General features: G+C 40.8%; 1 protein-coding gene across 1 annotated transcript in view; it reads left to right on the forward strand.

Moving 5' to 3' along the window:
* The window catches only part of ANKDD1B (ankyrin repeat and death domain containing 1B), a 62,143-nt gene that overhangs the window by 2,631 nt on the left and 41,603 nt on the right, over nt 1-17,909 (forward strand). The window contains exons 2-3 of the mRNA XM_039245559.1: nt 7,528-7,631; nt 10,495-10,593. Of these exons, the coding sequence (XP_039101490.1) occupies nt 7,528-7,631; nt 10,495-10,593 (203 nt within the window). The remainder of the gene's footprint in view (nt 1-7,527; nt 7,632-10,494; nt 10,594-17,909) is intronic.

The raw sequence follows: 17,909 nt of genomic DNA on the forward strand, positions 1-17,909 counted from the left end.
TGATTTTCTTGATGTATTCAAAGAAGCAGCTTTTGTTTTCATTGATTTTCTCTATCTTTTCTCAATTTCATTGATTATTGCTTTTACCTTTGCTATTTTTCTTCTGTCTGCTTGACTTAGGTGTTTTTTGCTTTGAAGTTTTTACTTCCTTAAGGTAGAAACTTAAAGACCTTATTTTCTAATAATTTAATACTATGAATTTCCCTCTTAGCACTGCTTTAGTTGCATCCCACACGTTTTGATATATTTTATTTTTATTTTAATTCAGTTCAAAATATTTTCTACTTTTTCTAGGGTTTTCCTCTTTAATATGTGGTTTATGTGTATGTATGAGAAGTTGGAAGTTTTGATAATACTGGGCATACTATCCCTCTTGGTAATATTGTTCTAGAGGTGGATGGTGGCTTTCCAATCCTCTCATCCATCCATCTAGCAAATATTTATTGAACACCTACTAGCACTAGACACTGGAGTTATTTCAGCTTCATCATGGATATTGTATTCTGGTGAAGGAAACAGATTCTGAGAAAGTAAACAAATGTCATATAATGTAGAGTAGTATCAAGTGGCATGAAGAAAAAATGAAGTAGGGCACAGGGGCAGAGAATGACAAGAGAAACGGGTTTGAATGGTCAGACATGATTTTTTGGAATTTTTTTTTAAGGGATCCAGTTTATGTTATTGTGAAACCTGAGGTAAGAGCCATTGATTTAATGGATTAAGAAGAATCTTGTATAGTGCTTCCAATTTGTCTTAGAAGTTGGCTCAAAATTATTTTTTCTTATAGATGTGTGTGGGAGAAAAGGAACAAGATATTTAACTTCAGGGACAGAATAGAATGTATGTGTCATATTTCAGGACACCATAAGGTCTTGATTTGCCCTGCGATGTACCCAGGAGGGAAAAGACCAGAAACTAGAACACTTACATTGATTAATACAAAGGGGCAAGGAGCTAGGGTCAGGGGTGTGTGGGAACAAGAACAGAGTTGAGAAAAGTCTGGTCTAACTGACAGAATACATTAGCCAAAGTATCTGACAGAGTGGGCAGTTGGTTGTTGTTGTTGTTTTTAATTTTTTAATGTTTTTTTTTATTTATTTCTTAGAGAGAGAGTATGAACAAAGGAGGGTCAGAGAGAGAGGGAGATACAAAATCTGAAGCGGTCTCCAAGCTCCGAGCTAGCTGTCAGCACAGAGCCTGATGCGGGGCTCAAACCCATGAACCATGAGATCATGACCTGAGCCAAAGTCGGATGCTTAACCGACTGAGCCACCCAGGTGCACCCAGAGTGTGCAGTTTGAATCTCCTCTTTAGTAGAACACTTTCATTCTGACACCCTGGACCTCTGCAGTGATTGAAAGTTTGGTGTTTGGATTCTAACTGCTGGGGATAGTTCTATCACTTATTGTCTTTAAGATATGAGCAAGTGGTTTAACTTTTCTAAGCCTCATTTTCCTCATCTGGAAGAAGTGATAATGTCTACCTCGTCAGGTTCTTAATTTCGTAAAAACCCCACAGTGCTCCAACATTTAGAGATCAAGCAGAGGACGAAGAACTAGTAAAAGAGACTGAAAAGTAGGAGGTAGTCTATCGGAGGCATGGAGAAGAATGTTATAAGGAGAGCATGGCCCTCAGTCAAATCTGTCAAGAGTTTAATGCACACAAATGACATATCAGATAAAGGGTTAATATCCAGAATCTATAAGGAACTCACCAAACTACACGCCCAAAAAACAAACAACCCAGTGAAGAAATGGGCAGAAGATATGAACAGACACTTCTCCAAAGAGGACATCCAGATGGGCAACAGACACATGAAACGATGCTCAGCATCCCTCCTCATCAGGGAAATACAAATCAAAACCACACTGAGATACCACCTCACACCAGTCAGAGTGGCTAAAATGAGCAAATCAGAGAACTCTAGATGCTGGCGAGGATGTGGAGAAACGGGCACCCTCCTACACTGTTGGTGGGAATGTAAACTGGTACAGCCCCTCTGGAAAACAGTGTGGAGGTTCCTCAGGAAACTAACAATAGAACTCCCTTATGACCCAGCAATAGCACTGCTAGGAATTTACCCAAGGGATACAGAAATGCTGAGGCATAGGAGCACATGTACCCCAATGTTCATAGCAGCACTCTCCACAATAGCTAAAACATGGAAAGAGCCTAAGTGTCCATCAACAGATGAATGGATCAAGAAGATGTGGTTTATCTATACCATGGAATACTACATGGCAATGAGAAACAATGAAATCTGGCCATGTGTAGCAACATGGATGGACCTTGAGGGTGTTATGCTGAGCGAAATAAGTCAGGCAGAGAAGGACAAATATCATATGTTTGCACGTATAGGAGGATTAGGAGGAACTTGACGGAGGAACAAGGGGGAGAAGAAGGGCGGAAATGGTGGGGGAAAGGGAGAGAGGCAAACCATGAGAGACTCTTGAATGCTGACAAAAACTGAGGACTGATGGATGTGGGGGGGAGGGGGGGATGGGCATGGAGGAGGGCACTTGTGGGGATGAGCACTGAGTGGTATGTGGAAACTAATTTGACAATAAACTATTTGTAAAAAAAAAAAAAAAAAAGTTTATTGCACACAAAGAAAGGCGATGACTAGCTTGGGGCAAGATGGAGTGACCCTGATCAGTGCAGGTTCAGTGAAGTGATGGGAATGAGAACTGATTAGCATGGAGGTGAGATGAAACTGAGGTAAGGAAGAAGAGACAGCAATTATAGAACACATAAGAATTTGGGGCAGGGAGCAGTAGGAGATTAAGAAATGGAGTGGCAGCTGGAAAGGATGTGAAGTTAAGAGAATGTGTTTTTCATTGTAGGTATTATAGCATCTCTGTATATGTTGAGGGGAATGGTCCACTGGAGAATGCAGAGGAGAATAGGATCGTTTCTGCAAGATTGATACATGAAATAATTGAAAAGACGAGAAGGGTGGGATCCAGAGCCCAAGTGAAGCAGTTGGCCTTGGGTAGCCACAGGGATGCTTCATTGACTGTAAGAGTAGTAAACGCAGAGAGTGTGGGTGTAAAAGTAGGTAGGTAGGTTGGGAGACTCAAGGGTGAGAAAATATGGGAATTATTATCCAACTGCTTATGTTTTCTCTATGCAATATTACTGATTGAGAGTTAGATACTGGTGATCATGATTACTAAAGTAGGCAAATTAGTAGATTAAAGCATTTGAAAAGAAAGAAAAGGTCATGGAATTGAAGAATAGAATGCTAGGGAAATGACATAGGATTGCTGTGATGAGATCCTATATGAGATTAATGGGTAGGAATTTAGGAGTATGTTATTTATGTGTAGGATGTTAGCATGTATAGACCAATTTTTTCTTAAAAATTTTTTAACGTTTGTTTATTTTTGAGAGAGAGACAGAGTGCGAGCAGGGGATGGGCAGAGAAAAATGGAGACACAGAATCAGAAGCAGGTTCCAGGCTCTGAGCTCATGAACCATGAGGTCATGACCTGAGCTGAAGTCAGATGCGTAACTGTCTGAGCTACCCAGGTGCCCCAGGATAGACCAATTTTTTCTGCAGCAAAAAATAATCTCTAAGTCTGAGTGACTGAATATTATAAAGATCTACTACTTCTTGCTCAGATGACATGTCCAACAGGAGGGTCTCTGCTCTTAATAGTTTCTCAGGAACCTATGTGTCAAGAACTATATAGAGGCCATGATTTTACTCTACTTGCAAGCTAATAAGTTAGCCTACTACAGCATCATGGATGCTAGAAGATGCTTCTGGATCACACAGAGGATTTTAGTGCTCACAGTAGGAGCAGTAGCCAGAGTGTCAGTGTTTGTGTCAGTACTCCAAGCCCTGGTTCCACAAGGAGATGCAAAGCACCATGGGTTGTGTTCCAGAAGAATCCTGCACTTAGGGAACCCAAATCTTTTCTAATGGGCAGGAAGCATGCTGTACTTCCTCTCTCTCTGTCCTTTAAGGCAAGCCATAAGCAATCCAGCCCCATGCTCCAGAGAAGCATTTTGATCTATCTTTTCTGATGCATTTCACTGTGCATACATCTTGGAAAAGATGGTCCAGAACAAAAGCTGTCAGTGCTTCTGCTTAGAAGATGTAGAGAAACATAAGAGACCCATGGAGAATTGTCTCCCAGTACCAAAGTGACTGAGGCACTGCTATCTTGTAACCCCTTGTATCAGTTTCCCAGGGATGCTGTAACAAAGTACCACAGGTGGGGTGGCTTAAACAGTAAGAATTTGTCTCAGTTTTTGGGTCTAAAAATCCGAGATCAAGGTGTCAGGAGACTTAGTTTCCCCTGAGGCCTCTCTCTTTAGCTTGTGGATGCCCATCTCCTCCCACTGTCTCCACATGGTCTTTCCTGTGTCATGTCAGTATCCAAATTTCCTCTCTTATAAGCACACCAGTCATATTGAATGACCTCATTTTAATTAACTCTTTAATGACTATCAGCAGGGGTGCCTGAGTGGCTCAACTGGTTAAGTGTCCAACTCTTGATTTCAGCTCAGGTCATGATCTCACGGTTCTTGGGATCGAGCCCCGCGTCTGGCTGTGTGCAGACAGAGGAGGACCTGCTTGGGATTCTCTCTGTATCCCTCTCTCTCTGCCCCCTCCCTTGCTCATCCTCTCTCACTCTCTCTCACTCTCTCAAAATAAATAAATAAACATTAAAGAAAAAAAGGATCCTATCACCAAATATAATCACATTTTCAGGTACTGGGTGTTAGAACTTCAATATATAAGTTTTGAGGAAACACAATTCAGCTACAACTGCAGCGTTTAAACACATGGCTTTCAGGGTTGATAAAACAGGAAGAGGGCACCTGGAGGGTGACACAGGAGCTTTTCACTGACCCAGCCCCACGTAACCTACCGTCCCTTCTTCTTTCAATCCCGTGGGCAGACCTCACCTTAACTGCACCCAGGCCAGGCTGTGTACTTATCCGTGTGTTCAGATAGGAGGACCCTGTACTGATGGGCACTAGCCATGCAGCACGGTGGTGTGTTTCTCTCCAGTGCTATTCAGCTGCTCGGGTGCAGAAATGGAATAGGTAGCAATTGAGTTTAATCTCAGAATTAGGATTCTGCCAGCTAGTCTGATGAGAAAAGAGAGTGGCAAGAGACATGAAGGTGTTTGTATAGAAGTGATTTCAGTGATGGACTAAACTGAGTAAGAAGCAGATTAAGGACATAAGCGATGAAACACGCAACGCTGGTGAGAACAGTGGATTGGAGGACTTGATGAGGTTTCAGAATCGGGACTGGGTGAAGTAGAGCAGGTGAGTTGGATGGATGAGGTGGTGGTCAGCCAGTGGGATTCTTGAAGATGTTAGAGGTAATGTGCTTTTTGATGATATCAAGAATATAACCCTGAAAATGGGTGACTGAGACCACGTGGAGGGAAAAAATTATTGTAATGTGAAAGACTCAGGGAAGTAGGAGACCAGGGTATCGGATTTGTCATCCGTGTGGATGCTGAAATCACTTAGAGTGGTGACAACAGGAAGAGTAGAAAAGAAGAGGGGGATCCAGGTGATAGAAAGAATGAATGTGCATTTCTCCCATGAAGATGCTCCTAGTCTTTGACAAATTTGGTAGCATTCTAAAGAGTCTTTGGCAGGGGCTTCTGGAGGGCTCAGTCAGCTGAACATCTGACTTTGGCTTGGGTCATGATCTCGGGGTTCATGAGTTTGAGTCCTGCGTCATGCTCTGTGCTGACAGCTCAGAGCCTGGAGCTGTTGTGCCCTAATCGCGAGTCCCAGAGACGTCCAAGGAGCCAGCACAGATGCAAATACAAAAGGGTCTTTATTACAAGCTCGAGCAGGGGCTCACCAGCCTAACGGTGTCATGGCAGCAAGGTGAAGCCCCGAATAGTGAGCAGGGCTTTTATGGGGTAAGGGACGGTGGTGTTACAGTGCACACGTTGTACGTATAGCATCATCACATAAGCACCAATTACAATTGTCCAGTACCCATGGTAACAGCTTTGACCATTCAGTATCTGTGAGGTGTTCATTACTTTTGGTGGGACCCAATCATGACTTTTGAGAATCCTTTGAAAATGACCAATTATGAGGTGAGTTCAAAGGGCCCATGTGGGGTTCAGGCGAGCGGTGAGAAATTGGCTAGTTTGTATCTGCAGTTCCCAGCCTTGACTCAGACCATAGGAATGTTTCTTTTTACTTTTTGATTAGCTGAACTGAGGGCCGTCCGAGGATGGCTTTAGCCTTGAACAGTCTGAGGCTTTTCCTGGAACTGGGACTGGGGCCACGTGCAGCCCAAGGTTGCTGTTAATGGAGGCCTTAAATTTTTGCTCTTCAGAACCTTCCAGATTCTGTGTGTGTATGTCTTTCTCTGCCCCTTTCCCACTTGTTCTGTCTCTCTCTCTCTCTCTCAAAAATAAATAAATATTAAAATTTTTAAAAATTCTTTGTCACATCTATTGTTGTTTTTGTTGTAATTAGCATTATTATTATTGTTATGAAACTACTTGGCAACACATCCACAAAATCTCCTCCAGAGGTCTTTTTTTTAGAGATTGTCTGTTGCTGATTTCAGGTCATTCTAATTCTCACTTTACCCCCCAGTATTGGGGTTGTCCCATGAGAACCCTCCAGTTCCCCTACATTTTTAAAAAAACTAGGGTGACTAGGTGGCTCAGTCGATTGAGCGTCTGACTTCGTCTCAAGTCATGATCTCGTGGTTTTAAGTTCGAGCCCCACATAGGGCTCACTGCCCTCAGTGCAGAGCCCGCTTTGGATCCTCTGTCCCCATCTCTCTAACCCTCCCCACTTGTTCTCTCTCTCTCTCTCAAAAATAAATGTTAAAAAAAAAAGAAACAATGAGAGAGCATAAAAAATAACTTAATAAATATTGAAATCTCCCCTAGGCTACTTAATAAAACCTGCCACCTGAATGTGTATTATGTATATGATATGTAAGGTTTATAGTAGGTGTGAATCACTTTTTATCTCTTTTGATATAAATGAAAACAAAACACGTTTGTCCCTTTTACCCTTAGTGTATACTTATGTGATGTGCTGCGTTTTGAGGATTTGTTTCTGCTGGCCTGGTAAGTGCACAGGCTTCTGCAGACAACAATTTTATCTCTGTAAGCTCGTCTGGAGCATTTGGGCTCCTGCCTCATCTGGAGCATTTGGGCTCCTGCCTGTCTCATTTTATACAAACATTTTATTAAAAAACAAAACAAAACAGAAAGTCTGTGGCCGCACCCCGACCTCCTAGAGGCAGACACTGCATTGCCGACTTCAGGGTGGTCCTTGGGAATGATGTTTTGTTTGGGACCAGGAAATATTTTTAAGGGTGTGAAAATACTTGTGAACACAAAGTGGAATCTTGGTAATACAGCTTTGCAAAATATTGATACAAAGTTCCCATGTCTAGAACAGCAAAATGTGAAAGGCTCAAGGCTGTTTTTAAAGTTACCAGTTGAGGGGTTTTTTTTTTCTTCATCCCCCTTACTTTCCTTCAGTCATGCTTTGCTTGCTTGCTTTCAGTACTGCCAAATGAGAGAAGCTTTCAGAATGCTGCGAAAAGCAATAATTTGGATCTTATGGAGAAGCTGTTTGAAAAGAAGGTTAACATTAATGCTGTGAACAATGTGAGTATAAGTCACAGATGTGACAAGTGACTGCTCTAACGGTGGCTTGGATTTACACAGTCCAATTTAAATAATAGTAAAAATTGAAAGGATTGTGGTGGATGATGTGAGAGGCAGCTCCTTCGTTGGTAATTCCAGAATGTTTAAGCTAAAGATGGGATCAAGCCATGGGATAGGTTCCGAGGGTTTTAACTTATCTTATCAGAGAGAAAATATACAGAGCCTTTGTGTGCTGTACAAAATGTGTGGGTGGGCAGTAAAGTCAGTTGTCAGGGTTATGGGCCTGGACTTGGTCCTGGATTGTAGCCTGTGCATCACTGGCCTCACACATTCTGGAAAGGCAGAACATCTTTTGCTACACAGTTCATCACTGGTTTCTCTCCAGTGATGTCCTTTGTTGTTCAGTCCTGCAAATTTAAAATCCAAGGGAGAGCATGGGTGTGTATTTTATTGCTTTAGAAATACAGTGCATTTGCATGTTAGGCCCTGGAGCCTTTTCTAAAACCTGGCTCTTAATTGTTCTTCAAGTGCTTGGGTTTAGGAGAGAAGTCCACTGCCAGAAATACAGGATTCCCTACTGCTTGGTTTTGTAGAGATTTCCTGACAGCTTTTCAAGGCAAGCTTTATCAAAGTGGGGGCTGTGTTAATTGCTTAGGACAGTTTGTCCAAGTGGTTCAAGGGGATTGCAGAGATGGATTTAATGCTAAATGAAGTATAAGTTTTAGGGCCCCTACGCGTACAGACCCCTTCCAAGGTACTGGAGGGGGAGTCTAGCTCTAGCAATCTCATGGTTATATGTTTCTTTTAAATCTGAAAAAGTAAGAAACTTTAACTGCCATCAATGCAGCTCTGACTGGTTTTAGAAAGGGCTCCCTGAAGAGTGTAGAGTTTAGGTTCCACAAAGCCTGAATCTATCCCAGGAAGTGAAGTCATAAGAATTGAAGTCATGCATCATATGCAGTGGAAGGATGTTTACCAGTTGTGCATGTGTGTATGTGAGAGGTATATATTTGTGTCCATATGGAAGTTCATATGTCTATGTGTATATTGTGTGCATGTGTACGTCTGATGTGTTATGGTTGTATTTAGTATTTATTGTCCATAGACATCCTAGAAAGAGTAGAACGATAGCAAAGTTTTGCAGCATAGCAATTTTAGGAACCAAACAAAAGCAAAAACAAAAACAAAAGGAAAGAATCAGGAAGGAAGCAAGGGAAGGGAGTGAAAAGAGAAGAAGCAAGGGCGTTTGAAAGTAATATCTACATAAATTGTTGAAAAAGAAAAGCAATAAGCATTTTCCAAGCAGCAAGGAGTAGATTCTCTAATGTACCTTTATAATAATTAAGAAAAATTTTCACATATAACTTCCTGATATTTTAAATATTTATAAATATTTTTATATTAAAGTATTTAGAGAGATTTAATGCTAAATGAAGCATCATTTAGGGCACAGTGTAGGGCACTTTAACCTACAGTCAGCAAAGCAAATTATCATGAACTCCTGATAAATTGGATTATACTATTTTTAAAAAAAAATTTTTTAAGGTTTTATTTATTTCTAGGAGAGAGAGAGAGACAGTGTGAGCAGGGGAGGGTCAGCGAGAGAGGGAGTCACAGACTCTGAAACAGGCTCCAGGCTCTGGGCTGGCAGTCAGCACAGAGCCCAACGCGGGGCTTGAACCCACGAACCGCGAGATCATGACCTAAGCGAAAGTCGGACGCTTAACCGACTAAGCCACCCAGACGCCCCTGGATTATACTATTTTTTAAAGTTTATTTATTTTGAGAGTGAGAGAGTGTATACATGCACATGGGCACAATTAGGGAAGGTGCAGAGAGAGAATGAGAGAGAGACTCCCGAGCATGCTCTGCACTGTCAGCACTGAGCCTGATGCAAGGCTCAGTCTCACAAATTGCAAGATCCTGACCTTAGCCAAAACCGAGAGTCTGACACTTAACCAACGGAGCCACCCAGGTGCCCCATGTTATACTTTCTAATGACATCTCTTTTAGTCCAGTTTACAGCAAATTGTTGACATGGTTACTTGTAGAGTTGCTTAACATCTGTGGTGACAGAGATGAAAAAATATATGTAAGTGGTTTTATTGAATTATCTTGGATGCTGTTTTGGCTTGACATACTAGAACACAGCTCTAGATTGCAGACAATGTCACGATAACTCATGTTTTCGCAAACTTAGTTTACCATCAGTTTAGCTACCAAAGATATCAGATATTTAATTTTTGCAATAAATTATTTATTTGAAACAAAGGAGTATATCCATGCACAGGCACCTTCTTTGGATGAAAAAACAGTGTCTAGAATTCAACCTTTTATTTCTTTTATTCTGAAGCAGTTTATTTGTTTCCGTAAAATTTACAGTTCAAAAACTTTCACAAGAAATACCATATATGGATTGAACATCTATGAAAATTTTTATTTTGCGTCATCAATATATTCTAACCACAAAAAAATACTGTTATTAATAATTGCATATGGGGAAAATATGACTTTTGCTTTTTAAAAAAAATGTTTATTATCTTTCAGAGTGGAGAAGGGGCACAGAGAGATTGGGCAGAGGATCTGAAGCAGGCTCTGTGCTGATAACAGAAAGCCTGATGTGGGTCTCGAACTCACAAACTATGAGATCATTACCTCAATTCTTGTTCAACTAACTGAGCCACTCAGGCCCCCCACAACTTTTACTTTTTTATTGAAATCCATTATATCGTTACAATCAATGATGAGTTATGCGATGCAAATATAAACATAAGATAGAAAATTATGGCTTTTTAGGAAACAGGAATCATAAAGAGGACAAATAACAATTAGATGACTGAAAACACAAATTATGTTTCCTCAGATGAACCGCACAGCCCTGCATTTTGCAGTGGGGGCGAATCATTTATCGGCGGTGGATTTCTTGCTTAATCACAAGGCCAGAGTGGATGTTGCTGATAAGGTAAGTTTATCTTCCTTTGGTAGAATGGATTGGCATGACCAGTGTATGGGAAAATATGGTCACTTCAGTCATCTTTTTTTCTCATATACCAGAATATTTCCAAATGCAGTTTTCACCTTGGGACATTCTCTTTGGAGAATATTCACATCATATATTCTTTGTGTTTGGTAACTAAATTGTTTAGCCATTACTTATAGGACTTAGGTTTTTACATATTTTCCCATATTGACTTTATGGCCAGTGATATTCATTTTTAAGTATAAGGTAATTTGACCAGAATATAATTTGGGATGTGGAAGACAGAAGCTAACTAGCTTCAGAAACATTAAATCTTGACTGTGCTATGTGAACTCCAATAAGCAAAGCTTATTAAATAGATACTATATGCTAGGCACCCACCAGTCTTAGGACTTTGATATTTAGTGCCTCAAACCTTGTGGGAAAAATGTTATTGTAATACAGTTTTCATATGAAGAGCTTAAGACACAGAGAGGTTAAATATCTTGCCCAAAGAATTACATCTAAGAAGGTGGAGAGGCAGGATTTGAACCTGGTTTACTTGGTTCCAAAGACCATGCTATTAGCCAGAAATAAGCTTAACTATTTGTCTGTCTAGATATCAAAACCCACCCTGGGAATTTTCTACCTACTTTTCCCAACTTCACTTAATACTTTACCATGGCACCAGGAAAACCACCTGGGCTGGATATACCTATCATCACGTTTATTATCTCCAGTTGAAGAGAAAGATGATAGCCTTGGTTTTTAGAATCCAGTGGATCACAGTTCTTGGTTCTTAATCAAATGCACTGTGGTGCTTTGACTGTTGAGAATGTTTTCACAGGGCCATTCATTTTCTATCTGGATTGACTCATTGGAGGGTAAACTCAGCACTTAGTTTACCTTTATTCTCACGGGGCCTGGGTTTAATATGTGCTTGGCAAATCTTTGGAAGATGAATGAATGAAGTCACATCATCTTGTTGGTTTTGTTGGCATAGACATGGTCTAGACTTGATAGTGATAAAAGTTTCTCTTTGATTTACCAGTGGGGCACATCCTTCTCTGTTTTATTAGTCTGATGTTGATGGGCAAGCTGATTGATATGTAACAGAATCAGAATGAAGAAGTACCCCTTATTAAAAATTGGCATTGAAAGCACTCCAATTGTGTGAGGGTAATAAGTTGCATTATGGTTATGGTACTTAAGGAATGTGTTGTGTTGGGTCTGGAATTGGTTATTTTGCAGTGTTAGTTAATCTGCAAAAGATGATTTGGTAATAAACCAGATTGCCAAGCATCTATTTTTATTTAGACATTGAAACCTCGATACAGTGAATTTTTATTTTAATTTTTAAATTGACTATACAATTAACTTTCTTTTTGGTGTACAGTTCTATGAATTTTAATACGTGTAATCACTACTATAATCAACATACAGAGCAGTTGCATCACCCATAAAATGTCCTCATGCTGCCTCTTTGTACCCAAACTCTCCCTTACCCTGGCAACCACTGATCTCTTCTCCATCTCTATAATTTTGCCTTTTTGAGAATTTCATATAAATTATATCATTTAGTATATAACATTCTGACACTGGCTTCTTTCACTCAGCAAAATCTTTCTGAGGTTCATTCGTGTTGTGTGTATCAATAGTTCCTCCTTTTTTGACTCTAGATGCTGCGAGGATGTGGAGAAATCGGCACCCTCCTACCCTGTTGGTGGGAATGTAAACTGGTGCAGCCCCTCTGGAAAACAGTGTGGAGGTTCCTCAAAAAATTAACAATAAGACTCCCCTATGACTCAGCAATAGCACTGCTAGGAATTTACCCAAGGGATACAGGAGTGCTGATGCATAGGGGCACATGTACCCCAATGTTCACAGCAGCACTTTCAACAATAGCCAAAACATGGAAAGAGCCTAAGTGTCCATCAACAGACGAATGGATCAAGAAGATGTGGTTCATCTATACGATGGAATACTCCATGGCAATGAGAAACAATGAAATCTGGCCATGTGTAGCAACATGGATGGAACTTGAGGGTGTTATGCAGAGTGAAATAAGTCAGGAAGAGAAGGACAGCTATCATATGTTTGCACGTATAGGAGGATTAGGAGGAACTTAACGGAGGACCATGGGGGAGAAGAAGGGGGGATAAGGGGGGGAGAGGGAGGGAGGCAAACCATGAGAGACTCTTGTATGCTGAGAACAAACTGAGGACTGATGGGTGTGGGGGGGAGGAAGGGGGATGGGCATGGAGGAGGGCACTTGTTGGGATGAGCACTGGGTGTTATATGGAAACCAACTTGACAATAAACTAAGAAAAAAAAATGGTTCCTCCTTTTTTATTGCTGACTACTATTCCAGTATACAGATGTATCACAATTTGTTCATGCCTTCACCCATTGAAGAAACTGTTACCAGTTTTTGACTATTGCAAATAAAGCTGCTCTCGCTTTCATGAAGATGGCGCCAAAGGCAAAGAAGGAAGCCCCTGCCCCTCCCAAAGCTGCAGCCTTCTGAAAACCAAAAAAGTGATGCGGAAAGACTTCCACAGTCACACACAAAAAAGAATTTCCGCATGCCACCTACCTTCTGATGGCCTAAGACACTGCATCTCCGAAAGCCACACAAATATCCTTGAAAGACCGCCCCAGGAACAACAAGCTTAACTACTGTGCCATCATCTAGTTCCCCTGAGTACTGAGGCAGCCATGAAGGAAATAGAAGACAACACACTTGTATTCATTGTGGATTCAAGGCCAACAAGCACCAGATCAAACAGGCTGTGAAGAAGCTCTACCACATTGACATGACCAAGATCAACACCCTGATCAGGTCCAATAGAGAGAAGAAAGCATATGTTCCACTGGCTTTTGACTATGATGCTTTAGATGTTGCCAACAAAATTGGAATCATCTAAATTGAGTCCATCTGTCTGAATCTAAATATAAATTTTTTTCACAAACAACAACAAAACAAAGTTGCTATCAACATTCATGTGCAGGTTTTATGTAGGCTAACGTTTTCAGTCCTCCAGTATAAATCTCCAGGAGTGAGATTACTGGGTCATATTCATATAGTAAGCCGTATACAAGAAGCTGCCAGACTGTTTTTTATTGTCTGTACCTTTTATTCCTACCAGCAACATAGCAGAATTCCATTTGTTCCACATCCTCGTCAGCACTTGGCATTTTCATTTTTTCCTTAATGTTAGACTTTCTTTTTTTATGTTTATTTGTATTTGAGGGAGACAGAGACAAAGCATGTGGGGAAATGACAGAGAGAGAGGGAGAGAGAGAATCCCAAGCAGGCTTTGCACTGTCAGCACAGAGCTCAATGCAGGGCTCCAACTAAAGATCAAGACCTGAGCCAAAATCAAGAGTCAGACACTTAACCAACTTGAGCCACCCAGGTGCCCCTCCTTAATGTTAGCCTTTCTAATAAATATGTATTGGCATCACATTGTGGTTTTAGTTTTAATTTGCATTTGGCAAATTTGTATTGACATCACATTGTGGTTTCAATGGCTAAAGATAGTGAACATCTTTCTTGTGTTATTTACCATGCATATTTTCTTTCGTTATGTGTCTATTCAAGTCGTTTGAATATATTGTTAAAATTGGGTTGTTTGCTTTCTTACTGTTCAGTTTTGAGGGTTCTTTATATATTCTGGTACAAGTCCTTTGTTAGATACGTGATGTGCAAATATTTTCCCACACTTTTCACAGAGCAAAGGTTTTTAATTTCGATGAAGTACAATTTACCAATATTTGAAAAATGACTAAGAATGACTTGCCTAACTTAAGGTCATGAAGATTTTCTCATATTTTTCTTCCAAAATTTTTATAGCTGTGTGTTTTACATTTAGATCTGTTGTCCATTTTAGGGCGGCTGGCTGGCTTTGTTGGTGGACTCTTGAGCTCAGGGTTGTGAGTTCGAGCTCCACACTGGGTGGAGAGATTACTTAAAAATAAAATCTTTAAAAAAAGATGTTTTTTTTTAATGGAGGACCCATTTCTTCACCATTTGACACCAGTGTCACTTGAGTTTTCATACTTTTGCAGAGCTGTTTGGACCTGTACCACATATGTACCATCCAGGGCCCAGTCTGAGACCTGGGCAGTGGTCTGCCCCATAGTTCACCATTCCAGGCCTTTGGCATGCTGCGTAGGGTCAGGTCCATGTACAGGCCAGGGTGAGGCCAGACACACAACTTGATGGGCCCACTTTCTTGAGCTTCTACCTCTTCAGAATCATCATCCCAACTTGTCCCAGCTCCAGGGCCCCTCGTCCCCTTTCCCTGGTGTCCTCCCAGCTCTGTTGTGTGTGCTTCCCACAATCAGGTCTGCCTTTGGGATGAAGGGAGGAAGACAAACAACATGGTTCCACACGCTACCTGCTCTTCTGACCACAGTTTCTTGGTCAGTATTAAGTGCTTTCCCAGTCACTGCTACTGCTACCCTTCTATCACACAGTTCCAGCTTTGGGAGTGAGGCTTGCCTGCAGTGGAGCCAGAACAGAAAAAAGAAACAGTATTTCCCCTACTCTCTGTCTTGTGGGGTCCCCTTCTGCTCCTTAGACCAGAAAGAGGGTTTTTCTTGGCACTTTTTCTGTGTGTACCCAGGGCACACTTCTGTGACTTGCACTGCCTTGAGTTCAAGCTGGAAGGTGTGAAAGGAAAACAAAAACAAAATGAAACAAATCAGGAAACCCTCATTGTTTATATTTTGAGTTTTCGTTTACTCCCCCAATTTACCTGCTATTATTTGCTTCCCAGAGTCCTCAAAGAGCTGTGCCCTGCATTCTATCTGGAGGGTTTAGTCACATTTGGTGAGAGAGACTGGGTGCAATATAGTTACTCCGTCCTACCCAGGACCATAACCCAAATCTTTAACGTATTATAGAAGGGGAAGGAATTGTACAGTAAACACTTACACATCCATTGTCCTGGTTGATAGCATCTTTCCTTTAAAAAGCATGTCTGAGGATCACCATGTTTCTAATATATTAAATACACCACTGCTTTCTATCAGAGTATAAGTCACTTGTTCCTGAAATGATGGAGATGTTACCAACTTATTCCCTTTGAGGCTTTTCCAAACATACATTTGGGAGCTAACATCAGCTTTTTGTAATTTGGCCAAGAGGGTGTGTGTGTATTCCTGATGTATCTCTGTAGTCCACCTTGAAAGTTTCACTAAGTTTTCACAGTGGTATTGCTACATAACTAATAAAATTATTTTTATAATTCAAAATAATGTTTGGTCAAGCCTGGCAGTCTCTTTATCTGTGTGATCACCTCTGAGTTTGACTTGGCAGATGTGTCTCCTAAGCTCTAACACCTGTTTGCAAAGAGCCAAAAATCAAATCCCTTCCCCATGAATATTTATTCATTGCCTTCTGTGGTTAAGTCTCAATGCCAACTACTGGGGATTCAACACCATATAAGTTCTTATTATTCTAAATGTAATCTTAGGACCAAATACACTGGTCCCTCCTGGGAGCTTGAAATGCAGCATTGGACCCCACCCCTGACATCCTGAATCAGAATCTGATTTAAGAAGATCCCCAGGTGATTATGTCCAGAAGCATTGGCAATACAGACAGTCCCTGCTGTGAAGGGTGTACAGTCTATTAAGGGAGCAAGGACTGAGACTATAAGGTGTGAGTATCAATCAGGGCATTGCAAGCTAAAGATCAGATGCATGATCAGATGCTAAGAGTTCCAGGTTCAAAGTGGGTGACATCTCTGAATCTTGGGAACAGGCACACCTGATAAATGGAGGATCTTACTCCAGAAGTGAACAAAAACTCCCGAGTGGAGGCGGTACTTGGGGGATAATGACAGGCATCCTCTCTCAGAGCTGCTTATCTCTGGGAAGCTCCTCCTGTGCAAGTATTCCCAAGGGGAAGTTATTGACCTTCTCACAACCAGACTGGTGATAAGCACAGGTTGTCACTGACTGTGAGCCGTTTGCACTTTACAGAGCATTCTGTTTAAGTGTGAGTGTAATACATGACACATGCACACACACTGCCCTAGGCATGTCAGTTTCATATCATAAGACATAGTTTTATGAACTTTTCTATGGAGAAATTTACATCTGTGAGCAGTGATTCTTTGCCTCTGAGGAATGATTCTACTTGGAATTTACGGCCACAGACGTTCCTGTTGATGGCAGTTTGAATTCTTGACTCTTGGATTTTATGATTAGTGTTTGAAATATTTGAGTGTTGCCTGCTTTGAAATTAGGCATGAACTCTTAGAAGAAGAAAAAAAAAAGAGCTCCTATCAAAACGTGATTTCTCCTCTATAAAAAATATTTCTGACCTCTTTTTTGATCATACATGAAAATGGATTTAGTATTAATGAATATAGAGCATGGGTTTGCAGTGAAAGGTAATTAAGGAGTGAAATTGTATTCAGGGCACATTTTTTGAGGAACCTCGACTAGTTATTGTACATCATTGTTCCTTGGGAAAAAGAGTGCAGAAATTGGTAAGCATTTTCTTCGTACTGGAATTACAAATATTTAAATAGACTAACTCACCAGATAGTGTGACAGCTGAAATGTAAATTTTATAGAGTAGGTACATTTAAAGCAAGACTTATCAATAGTGGCACTATGCCATTTTGGCCAGGTGGTTTTTTTGTTGTGGGGGGCTGTTTAGGATTATAGGATGTTTTGTAGTATCTCTGGCTTCTACCTACGAAATGCCAATATCTCCCCTCAGCCATGGCAATCAAAGGTATCTCCAAACATCTCCAAGTATCCCCTGGGGGCAAAATTCTGCCCCCCCTCCAGTTGAGAACCACTAAGTTAGAGTTACACTTCAATAATTCGGGACCTCTTTTTTCACTTCTCCACGCTTGTACTTTCTTGAGAAGAAGAGAATACATTAATGTAATTTCTGGGGCAGCCAAAAGAAATGCCAAAAGGCTTACACAGTTTAGAAATGGAAGTGTCCCCACAGACCCTCATTCCTTGTTTATTTAGTCATATTGTATACATCTAGCAAACTGGTTTCCTGGGTTACAAACACAGTCGATTAGGAGATGCAGATAAGATGTGCTGAGAAGGCTTATTTTTGGAAGGCACTTTAACACAGTAATGGGTGATTTTTTTTGCCAGGGATAAAAGGAAACAGAAAAGCCGACACATGAATTTACAGATAAGGAACCTGAAAGTGAGCATTAACTAGATCAGAGCACTTGAAGTACAAGAGTCAGAATTGGAGGTCCGTTTCTTCTGATTTTACATATCATGCTCATAATGTTTGTTCTCTATTACTTCTCTAACCTGGGGCCTAG

This window comes from Hyaena hyaena, unplaced genomic scaffold (genome assembly GCF_003009895.1).
Source record: "Hyaena hyaena isolate Hyena2069 unplaced genomic scaffold, ASM300989v1 scaffold_260, whole genome shotgun sequence".
Taxonomy (NCBI): Eukaryota; Metazoa; Chordata; class Mammalia; order Carnivora; family Hyaenidae; genus Hyaena; species Hyaena hyaena.